We start from the raw sequence: 12,018 nt of genomic DNA, 5'->3' as shown, positions 1-12,018 counted from the left end.
CTCAGGAGTCCAAGGAATGGACGTGCCATGTCTCCCTCCCGTGAGCAAGTCTATCTTTCATTCCTAATTTAGGTGAAACTGCAAGCAAGAGAAAAAAATGTTATTTTTATAGTCAGGTGATGTTTAAGCTACTTGAAGTTGGCACTGAACTTGATTGTATTACCCACTGAAGAACCAATAATCTTATTTTTCTGCATAAAGAAAGTGAATTATTCTTTATTTTCCAAATGTATAAAGCACAAGTGTGATCTAGTTATTTAGGATACAAAATACTATGAAATGAATGTAAGGAATGGAAAAACGTACTTTTGCATGAAAACAAACTACCACTTACAAACTTGCTTAATTATCTCAGGAAAAAAGAATGACTAATCATACATAAAATTGATAAACTATATGTTGAGCTACATTGCTGCATTTTCCTGCCTGTTTTTATTTTGAGGAGGCATATACAGGAAAAGACAAAATGATCCCCGTAGTCTGAATTTACTCTCAAGTATCCTGCACAGTCCTTTCGGTGAATCCACACTTAACTGCAGTGGGATGGGATTAGCATTCAAGTGAGGACTTGGTTATCACCCAGAGGATACCGATGAATATCTGAAGTTCAAACATTTCTGAACCTGGTCCCAAGCTAAAAGGTTTCCATGAGGTGTCAGTGGCTTTTAAACCTTCATTTGACTGGTTATTTTAATTTTCCTTGTTAAGTTATTGCAACAAGTGCATGGGGGGCGGGAAATGGATATTTTTTGAAGACTTGCTTATTCAACTTTCAATTTTTTAAAAGGAGATTAAAATATTACTTTTTAAATATGCATAAAAATAACAACTATATTTTAGTTGCTTTGTTATAACAGCATGCGTATCAAATATAAAATGCATTTATGAAAACTTTTGTAAAAAATAAAGATGTTTTTGTTTCTCAAAGTTGCTTATGACTATCTTACATATTTATATCACATAACCCTGTGATGTTAGTATGTTTGGTAATCATCAGTCATAGTGCTTACGGTAAACATACCACTAGTCTACATGCTCCACCTCCTCTGTGAGGGTCCGGTCCCCCAAGAGGCTCTCCTTTGCTTTGCACATTTGCTATTACCGAATGTGCCCTGGATGTAAATCATTTTTATACTTTTAAAAGAACAAATGTGGTTCACTCCCGGGTTTCAGAAAATAAATAAATATATAAATACGTAAATACATAAATAAATAGCAGCCCTGGCTGAGTTGGTTGGAGCATCGTCCCATACACGAAAAGGTCGCTGGTTCCATTCCCAGTCAGGGCGCACACCTAGGTTTCAGGTTTGGTCCCTGGTTGGAGTTTCTCTCTCCCTTTCTTCCTAAAATCAATCAATATATCCCTGGTGAGGAAAAAAAGAACAAATAACTATTCAAATTTTCCATCATGTGGCCTGTAAACAGTATTTCCATAATGTTTTTTTACCTGCATACAAGTTAACAGGAACACTTTCTTAAAATGGTACGTTCTGCCATGTCTAAATTATGCAGAGTCTGCCTTCTCTGCATTTACTAGCCTCCACTCCTTTCTATTCTCACAGCTTTTAGTGTTACTGGCTCCACTCTCATCCTTTTTCTGGCTATAGTGCTTCGTTTTTTAAATCTTCACCCAAGGATATATTGATTTTAGACTTAATCTTAGCTCAAAGGCCAAGAAGTGATGATATATTGATTTCAGAGAGAGAGGAAGGGGGAGAGAAAACATCAGTTGGTGGCCTCCTGATCACATACCCAAGATTAAACCCACAACCTGGGTATGTGCATTGACTGGGAATCAAACCTGCAAACTTCTGGTGTATGGAATGATGCTCCAACACTCCAACCAAGCCCCCTGGCCAGGGCTATTATGGTGCTTTATTAATTAGTCTTCTGTTTCCACCCCAGGTTCCTCAAATTTCACCACCTACATTTCAGTCACGTGGACCTTTCTAAATTGAAAATCTGGTCATGCCACTCTCCTACTTAGTATTCCTTAGATGACTTCCTGTAGTTTCCAGGATAAAGTTCAGACTCCCTGGTTCAGCACACCAGGCCCACTACTTCTCCTGCCCTTCCCCCATGGAGCCTTGGCTCCAATCATACCAACTACTTTATGTAGTGTCCTATAAGCAACATGTTTTTCTGTGCCTCCATGTGTCCTCCATGGGGCATGACAGCCCCCTTTTTGTAGAATGCCCTTTCCTTTAATCCTAACTCCTAGCATTCATCTCTTAAAACTCAGCCCAAGTATTTTCTCCGAGAAGCTTCCCACGTGATTGACTGGTTGATTGTCCCTTTGCCTCACTCCGACTCAGACTGTGAGTTGCTTGAGGCTGTAGTCCCAGTGCAGGTCTGGCCCATAGTGGATGCTCAAGAAAAGTCTATCAAATGGAAATCCCCTTGCTTTTTCACATGTTGCATAGCATTAAGACTGACATGCCTGAAGGTGCTTTTCATCTGTCACTGACTTTTTCTCTTCTTGACAGCTAAGCATAAATAAACTGTTTTTCAGTTGGACCCTGAAGCCTGTGGGTGGTACCACAATTGAAGCTGCTCAGTGGGTCACTGCAAAAAACCCCACAAAACCCAAACGGTATTTGTGAAGATTGTCTCTGGGCTCCAGAGAATCCTAAACCCACGACCTGGCTGATTTCCAAAAGGTTTCTTCAAAAATCTCTTCGAATTGGAAGTTAGCATCTCCATGACTGTCTCAAGCTTAATCAAACCTGTCATGCGACTGAAATGAAACAGTACAACAGGGAAGTGGAAGAAGTTCAATAAAATACTACTGAATACTGGCATTTGTGTATTTAGCGATGGAGTGAGGGGACACATAGAGAGATGACTGAGCTGAGATGTCTCTCTGCCCTACCTCACCCTTTCGTAGGGGACTCATTTCCTTCCCCTTTTATAGGCTGGCTCTAGGTGAAGTTTGTTTGTTAAGATTTTTTTTAGAGAGAGGGGAAGGGAGGGAGAAAGAGAGGGAGAGAAACATCAGTGTGTGGTTGCCTCTCAAGTGCCCCCTACTGGGGGCCTGGCCCACAACCCAGGCATGTGCCCTGACTGGGAATCAAACTAGCGACCTTTTGGTTCGCAGACGGGCACTCAATCCACTGAGCCGCACCAGCCAGGACTCTAGGTGAAGTTTTAAACCAAATCTATCTATAGTTCCTTCCCCTTCCCTTGCTACCAAGGACTTCAAGCTCCTTTCCTTGCTCCCTCATCCCTTTCCCAGCCATGTGTTAGGAGCAATGGGAGCATGACAGGCACACTCACCAAGTGCCAGAAGATCTGTGCCTCCTATACCAACCATCTGTCATAGGAGCCCCCTTAGATTGTGATTTCTTCACCTGCACAATGAGGGGGCAACTAGATCATCTCTAAGGACCTTTTTGGCTCAAGAAATCATACCAAAGGTCACTTCCAGTTTTGAAACCCTATCCACGAACTCCCTTAAATCTTTACTTGATGGCACTTCAGTGAATGATTCTGTATAGTCAGAAAGAGTTCTAGGGAACAGGACCACCAAAGGGCAGGTCAGACTTTGCTTTAAGCTGTTTGCCTCTTTCAATGTTTCTTCCATTTCTAGGCCTAGAGCATCACAGGACCCAGACCTCCCAGAGGTCATTTCAGAAAGGGACAGAGGGGAGCCTGGAGACTTGGCTTATAAACTAGAGACTGACTGTCAGCATATTATGGACGTGACTAAAGAAGATATTGAAATATGATCATTGCTTTATACTGCAACAAAACTGTGAGATCCTCCTTGACGGAAGGGCCATTTCTAATTCGCCTCTATCCCCAGGGCCTATCACAATGCCTAACACAGAATAAGGTGCTGAGTGAGCATTGATTCAGCACTCAAAGCACTGTATCTAATCAGGTAAGAATAGCTACCCTCTGTTCTTTATGAAGTTAAGTTTTAATGGACTAATTACATGTAAAATCAATTTTCATAAATGACTTTCTATGAGCAAATTTGAAATATAAAAATATAGTGCCTATATATGTGTTTATAGTCAGACACACAATATTGGAGCATCACAGAAAAGTGAGTTTTTGTAATTTCATCTCTACAAATGCCATTTTTAATCTTGCAAAAGGTCATTAAAAAGAAGATGGCTATTACATGCACAATATGCTTTTCAGGTGCAGCCAGATGGTTCAGTGTGGGTGTATGGAGAAAGAGGGAGGTCGTTCCTATGTCCCCCCCATGGAGCCGAGCAAAAGGGCTGAGCCCCAGGGCACTAGGAGGGATGCCCCTGTGGAATTCTCCACCTTGACACGAGGCTGCCAGATGTCCAGGAGGCTCCTGGGCAGGGGCTAAGGGACTCTGCTTGTCCTTGAAAAGAAACTTTTGGAATGTAAGACTTCCAAATGCTTGGATAGACTCTCTAGTACCACAGCCCCCCAGCTGACTGAAGCTGATTGTCCAAGAGGACACTCCCTGTCGCTTTAAATGCTTTCGTTCCTCTCTGACCTTCCTGCACTGAGTCAGGCCACCCCTGTGCTCAGAGATCTAAAACTCCATTACCGAGGCCTTAGTAAGGAGAGCAGCCGAGGCGTGGGTAGCACACGGCCCAAACTCCTGCAGGAAGAAAAAGCCTTCTTCCTGTCAACTTCCTGTCAGCATGAAGCGAGGGGCGCAGAGCCACGCAGGCCACCACCAAACACCCGGGCCCTGGCCTCTTGGAGGGCGCGGCGGCCGCCATCTTCCTCGGTCTTCCCAGAAGCCTCAGCGCGGTCCGGGTAGAAAAGCGGGAGCGAGGCAGGCGGCTGCAGCTCAGCGCCGGGGTGGGTGCTGCTGGCCGTGGGCTCCTCTCAGTCTACTCCTCTCGGTCTACTCCTCACTCAGGCCGCCCCTGGATGGTGACTCCCTCAGACGGTAGCTCAGTTCCTCAGGAAGGCGACGAGACAGGCGGTCGACGGCCAAGTGGTCCCTGCGGCCTGGGAGTGGGTGGCAATGTGGCCGCTACGGGTCTATACCCGCAAGAAGAGGGCCGGCCAGAGGCTCAACCTGACCCCGACGCCGGAGCTCGGCTCGTCCGCGCCGGCGGAGGCCCGCGCAGGCCCGGGCGGAAGGCTCGCGGCGCCCCGTAAGCTCGGCGGGCCAGGCCTGCCTGCGGTGGACGAGCGGGGAGGCGGGGTGGGGAGGGGCGGGCGCCCCCGGGACCCCTGAAGCCAGATTCCAGGCCTCCGAGGCCTTTGCCGTGAAACGTGCCGCTCTCCTTCAGTCCCGAAAGGAAACGGCAACGCGCGCGGTTTGCGGAAGATCGCGGAGAAAGCGGAGCGGACCGGGCAGCGCCGCAGCGGCTCTGCGAGGCCCCGGTGCGTAGCCTCGAGGGCCAGCCCTGTGCCTCTGGCCTCCTGCCCACACCTCCAGTTCCCGGTCCTAACAGCTGATAGCCTCTCATTCTAAGAGTCAGCGAAGAAAACAAATAGATAAAAGTCTGATTTCGCTCTTGTCGGAACACAGACCCAGACATTTGACTTCAAAAATAAATTATTTTTTAAAAGGAAATTTCACTAACATACCTAAAAGCCAGTGAGATGAGACACCCGGGGAAGCATTCGTAGCATCAAGTGGGTGTCGGTACAGTTCACCCACGCTGCTCCTTCCTTTCAACTAATGTCCCCAAACGAGCCTTTCACATTCTGAACTGTGTGCACGTGAGCGGAGACGTGGAGAACCGAGTCCAGGCGGTGCCAGCTAATTGTGTTGTTTGTTCGTTAGCTCCCGGTTAGGAGTTGCGGGGGAGAAAAGCCTGCAGGAAAGTAGCGCCAGTGAAGAAGAGACGCAGGATGAGAAGATGGCGCCATGGAGCGTATGTATGTTTCTCCTACATCCTTGGATGCACTTGGTGTGCAGTCCAGCGGCATCTGATGGACTTCCACATGGAAGTACACTGCGGTATTTGTTGGGTGGAGACTAAATAGCTTTCTGAGGTTTTTATGGATATTGATGCTGTGCCTTCAGACAGGGCCTTGAATTTCCGAGTCTGGTAGATTTATAGCCATGCATTTTCTTTTTTTTCCCCCCTTGCATTTACATTTCCTCCACCCCACCCCACCCCCACCCCCGACAAAAATTTGAGAAAAGTCTGTCACTGGCTAACTTTTTTAAAGATGTTTTCTCTTTTTCTCTCAATAAAGATTTTATTTATTTATTTATTTATTTTTAGAGGGAGGGGAAGGGAAGGAGAAAGAGGGACAGAAACATCAATTTGTGGTTGCCTCTCGCATGCCCCCTGCTGGGGACCTGGTCTGCAACCCAGCCATGTGCCCTGACTGGGAATCGAACCAGCGATGCTTTGGTTTGCAGGCTGATGCTCAACCAATGAGCCACACCAGCCAGGGCTGTCACTGGCTAATTTTCTGTGTGACAGATGTAAAATGTTTTTAGTGTTTCTTATGTTTATAACTTCTTTATGTTTGGTAGCCCTTAAACATTTTAAAGCCATTTTCATGTTTTCCCCTTTGACTTTCCATTAACAACAAGAGACAGAGGATTCATTACCATTAGAATATTATCTAACTACTTGATCTACTGTATTTAATAGGGACTCTTTTCAATATTTTAAAGATGACTAGCAGTATTTTGGAGAAACTCGAATTTTAAAAATTGTTTGTGACTCATCTGGCATTAACATTAAAGTTGATAGTTATGTTCCAGTGTTTTAGTTTACATATTCCTCTATAACATGTTTTTTTGGGGAGGACAGTTTCAACAAAAAGCATTTTTTAAAAATACATTTATTGATTATGCCATTACAGTTGTCCCATTCCCCCCCCCTCACTCCACTCCATCCTGCCCACCCTCTCCTTCCCACATTCCCCCCCTATAGTTCATGTGTCATACTTATTTCTTTGGCTTCTACATTTCCTACACAGTTCTTACCCTCCCCCTGCCTATTTTCCACCTATCATCTATGCTACTTATTCTCTGTACCTTTCCCCCCACTCTCCTCCTCCCGCTCCCCTATTGACAACCCTCCATGTGATCTCCATTTCTATGGTTCTGTTTCTGTTCTAGTTGTTTGCTTAGTTTGCTTTTGTTTTTGTTTTAGGTGTGGTGGTTAATAACTGTGAGTTTGCTGTCATTTTTACTGTTCATATTTTTTATCTTCTTTTTCTTAGATAAGTCCCTTTAACATTTCATATAATAAGGGCTTGGTGATGATGAACTCCTTTAACTTGACCTTATCTGAGAAGCACTTTATCTGCCCTTCCATTCTTAATGATAGCTTTGCTGGATACAGTAATCTTGGATGTAGGTCCTTGTCTTCCATGACTTGGAATACTTCTTGCCAGCCCCTTCTTGCCTGTAAGGTCTCTTTTGAGAAATCAGCTGACAGTCTTATGGGAAGTCCTTTGTAGGTAACTGTCTCCTTTTGTCTTGCTGCCTCTAAGATCCTCTCCTTCAGTGTAATCTTAGGTAATGTAATTGTGATGTGCCTTGGTGTGTTCCTCCTTGGGTCCAGCTTCTTTGGGAGTCTCTGAGCTTCCTGGACTTCCTGGAAGTCTATTTCCTTTGCCAGATGAGGGAAGTTCTCCTTCATTATTTGTTGAAATAAGTTTTCAATTTTTTGCTCTTCCTCTTCTCCTTCTGGCACCCCTATAATTCAGATGTTGGAACGTTTCAAGATGTCCTGGAGGTTCCTAAGCCTCTCCTCATTTTTCCGAATTCTTGTTTCTTCATTCTTTTCTGATTGGATGTTTCTTTCTTCCTTCTGGTCCACACTGTTGATTTGAGTCCCAGTTTCCTTCACATCACTATTGGTTCCCTGTACATTTTCCTTTGTCTCTCTTAGCATAGGCTTCATTTTTTCATCTAATTTTCGACCAAATTCAACCAATTCTGTGAGCGTCCTTATTACCAGCGTTTTGAACTGTGCATCTGATAGGTTGGCTATCTGTTCACTGCTTAATTGAATTATTTCTGGAGCTTTGAAGTGTTCTGTCATTTGGGCCTTTTTTTTTTTTGTCTTGGCGAGTCTGTTACTTAAAGGGGCGGAGCCTTAGGTGTTCCCCGGGGCGGGGTAACGCTGGTCGCTGAGATGTGACGCTGAGCTGTGACGCTGAGCTGTGACGCTGTACGTGGGCAACAGGCGGAGAGGGAGCAATGGTGCCTGCTCCACTCTCTGCCAGATTTCAGTCACTCCATCTGCTACCCACAATCAAACTGGGCCCCTCTGGTGCTGGTTCCCGAGTGGGTGGGCTTGTGCACACTCTAGGCCCCTGTGGGTCTCTCCAACGACCTCTCCTGTGCGGCTGGGAGTCTCTCCTGCTGCCGCCTCAACCCCCACGGGTGTTTTCAGTCAGAGGTTTGAGGCTTTATTTCCCCGCTCTGGAGCCCGGGGTTGCCTGGTCTGCTTCGTTCCCCACTGTTCATCCCGGTTTATCTGTGCTCGAATGTGGGGCCACAGGGTCTGCTAGTGGTCAGACTGCCTGCCCCCTTCGTCCCACACTCTGCCAGTCTCGGTCCCGCCAGGGCAACTCGAGTCCTCGAGTCCGGGCAACTCGAGTCCGGCTGCCCATCTCCGCCCCTCCTACTGGTCTGGATGAATGTTTATTTTTTTATTTCCTTGGTGTTGGACTTCCTTGCCGTTCGATTTTCTGTCAGTTCTGGTTGTGCGAGGAGGCGCAGTGTGTCTACCTATGCCTCCATCTTGTTTCTCAACGAAAAGCATTTTTTAAAAGGGCTTTTACCCTAGATTATAACTTCTAAGTGTTCCTTATAGATGATTCAGACTACTCAAAAAAAAGTGCTTAAGCAGTTTTTCTCATTTCTATATATTTATTTCCATTATTTTTGTGCCTGTTTTTCATTTTATAAATTATCTTATTGTCTATTTCTCTAACATTAGTCTTCAAAAATATGATTTTTAGTGTCTGCCTAATGCTTTGTCTTATAAATAGATACACTGTAATTTATATAACTGTTTTCCTGTGGTTGGAGGATTGAAATTGTTTTCAAGATTTTGCTGTTATAGGTATCAGTCGGATATCTTACTACAGAAGTTTTCTTTGTGTTCCTCAAATTGTTATCCTAAGACGCATACTTCGCAGTTGGTCACAGGGTGGATCATGTTTAAATTTTTTGATTCATGTTGGCAAATCAGCACCATCTTACCTGAAAGTATATATATATTTGATAGATGAAAAGTAGGATATTCTTTCACTTTCCATTTCTTTGAATGCTAGTGAAGTTAACACCTTCTCTCATTTCATTGGCCATTTGTGATTCTTTTTTTGTGAAATACTTCATTAGATACTAAAGATAGTTTAATCATTAACACACACATATATAAAATAAATATTTCCATATATGTTTGCCTTTAATTTTATTTCTGCTATCTTAGACATACCTGTCAACCTTTTCTTTTGATCTACTTTGCTTTCATATTTGGAGGGAAAAAAGGCCTTCCTATCTAAGGAGTCAGAAAAATACTCACCTTTATCTTCTGGTTGCTGGGTTACCTCACAATAGTTAATTGACTAGTATTTTGTTGACTCCCTAGGTATGTCTACAATATTACTTTTTAGTACTGATTTTCAGATTTAATATTAAATATCAGATTATATCTGTGATCAATAAGCTAAAAGACTCTACATATGAAATGAACATACAAAGTTGACCTTAGTTTTTCATTTTCAAAATTACCAAATCATTGTGATATAATATAGTATAAAAACACTCAATCTCATAACTTGTGCTATCTTTAATTCTTATTCCCACAGGAGTCAGTGACCGATGATCTCCACGTTGACAGTAGTTCATCATCTGATGAACTAGTATCAGGTAAGACTGTCAGATGTGAACTTCCTCAGTTTTCTTTTTCAAGAAAGAGCATAAGCATCCATTTGTGTCTCTGCCATTTTCCTGTATCAGTGAAAGGGCTGTTTTCTTCCTACTCTAAGGTGAATTCTTCAGCCTGTGCTCTGGCCTTCATCCTCTTAACAGACCAGTAAATGACACTTGTGATAAATGCTACAAAAATGAGACTTTAGTGTAACTAATTGAGTTTTGGTTGGAGAGATTAGGGAGTGCTTCCACGAGGGAATAGCAATTTAGTTGAGATCTGAAGAAGAGTAGAAATCAACTATGCAAAGAGATGAGTAAAGAGCACTCCAGACAGTGGTAACAGCATGTGCAGAGTCCCTAACATGGGATTGAACATTATGTGTTCAGTGAACTGAAAGCAGGCCAGTGTGGCTGTAGTACAGAGAAAGGGAAGGAAATGTGATAATAAGGCAAGCTGGACAGATGGAGGCCTTACAGGCCATGTCAAAGCTATTGGTGTTTATCTTTGGAGCAGCAGGAAGCCACTGAAGTCTTTTAAATAGATTGATATGCTCACTTTAGGTACAGTATGGAAAGAAGCAGATATAAATAGACCAGTTAGGAGGCTATTACAGTCATTTAGAGGAGAAATGATGTCACTTTGTGCTAAGACATGACATTGGAAAAGGAAAAAGTTGGGCATATCTGCTGGCTAGTTTAGTTTAGGAAGTGAAATTGACAAAATTTGGCAACTGAAGAATGAAGGAGATGGAAGTATCAAAGATGATGCCTGTTTCTGGTTTGGATAACTGGATATATAAGATGGTGACATTCACTGAAAAAAATCTTGTTTCAGGGAAAGATCATAAATTTCATTTTTAATATATGAAGTTATGAGTACCTTTAAGATGACTAGCCATGTCAAATAGGCAGTTGGATATGGAAGGCTGCTGGTGAGTCACATACATATGGATGTAATTGAAGTTATTTTTTTAAATAAGAAAGGATGTCATCAGCACACCAGAAATACTGAAGAATTCTTAAAAGCAGATGAGATCAGATTAACGAATATATCAAGAAAGAGCAGGGAAAAACCACTGCAGAGGTAAGAATAGTTCTAGAGATACTTGACATGCCTAATTAACAAATGCAAAAAAAAAAACCCCTGCAATAGAAGAGACCTTAATGGAAGTGTCAAGCACTGCATTCTGTATTACATGGCCTGGCCTCCTCTCCTCATTCCCTCCTTATATAGAAAACATTGGCAGCTACCAGTACCTTCTGTCGGGATAAAACCCTGGAAACTACTCCCAAGCAAAGTGAACTAAGTAAGATGTTTGCTCCCAAGGGTCAATGTTGGGGCTGGATTGAGAAGTTGAAGTATTTCAAATTGCTGCAAGGATTGCACAGGGAAAGAAAAACAAAGATAGATTTTGATTATTAATCCAAGGTAAAGATAGGGTATGGCTTTCTGGAGTGGGAATTCTGATACTGGAATGTAAATTCTCCGAATTTCTCATCACTCTTCTAAAATCTCTAGAGAATCTACAGAATTTAAATCTACATAATTGATAGTCACTTCCATATAGAGATTCTCAAGTAGAAATCGGGACAAACAACCAGGAACAGCTTAACTTGTGAAGAGAGGCAACAAAGGCAACAAACAAAAGGACTAACACCCAAATAAATAGCAGAAAACTTTCAAGTGAATCTCTCTTTAGAGACAAGTCCGTTGAAATAATAACCGATAATGTAATAGGCTACTATAAAAAAGTATAGTGCCTGGAAACTAAAAATATAAAATATAAAGACTAAATAAATGAGCCTAATATTAACATAATTCAGCTGAAAACCAAATTAACGAGTTAGAAGTTAGGGTAGAAGAATATTTCCTAGAGTATATTGTGAAAGAGCATGGCAGGTGCTCAACAAATGCTTTTTTCTCCTTCTTCCTCTCCCTTCTTTGCCTGGTTGACTTCTGTTCTTCAAAAATAAATTCAGGTGCCATCTCCTCTGGGAAGCCTCTCCTGGCTGCTCTTCTCCTCCCAGACGAGTCGTTCTGTTCTGGTAGCGCTGGCGCTCCTACTGTCGTAGGAGCAGGAACAGCAGTGTAGTTGTTTCTGTTTCTCTTGGCTCTGCAGCCGCTGAGAATAAGCACTGCCTTTTATCTTCCTGTCCCGTGTTTGGGACATAATGTTGTTTCAGATGTTATTGAATAGGTTTTGTACTCTATT

The 12,018-nt window shown here is 43.0% G+C and overlaps 1 protein-coding gene across 1 annotated transcript in view; it reads left to right on the top strand.

Moving 5' to 3' along the window:
- The first annotated feature begins 4,781 nt into the window (after positions 1-4,781).
- MEIKIN (meiotic kinetochore factor) overlaps positions 4,782-12,018 on the top strand; it is a 71,426-nt gene continuing 64,189 nt past the window's right edge. The window contains exons 1-4 of the mRNA XM_053913157.1: positions 4,782-5,096; positions 5,244-5,328; positions 5,735-5,825; positions 9,742-9,802. Coding sequence (XP_053769132.1) covers positions 4,964-5,096; positions 5,244-5,328; positions 5,735-5,825; positions 9,742-9,802 — 370 coding nt within the window. The 5' untranslated portion in view covers positions 4,782-4,963. The remainder of the gene's footprint in view (positions 5,097-5,243; positions 5,329-5,734; positions 5,826-9,741; positions 9,803-12,018) is intronic.

The sequence above is a fragment of the Desmodus rotundus genome, chromosome 10 (assembly GCF_022682495.2).
Source record: "Desmodus rotundus isolate HL8 chromosome 10, HLdesRot8A.1, whole genome shotgun sequence".
In the NCBI taxonomy this organism is placed as follows: Eukaryota; Metazoa; Chordata; class Mammalia; order Chiroptera; family Phyllostomidae; genus Desmodus; species Desmodus rotundus.
The sequence above is the reverse complement of the archived record's forward strand: the minus strand, read 5'-3'. Positions and strand labels throughout refer to the sequence as shown.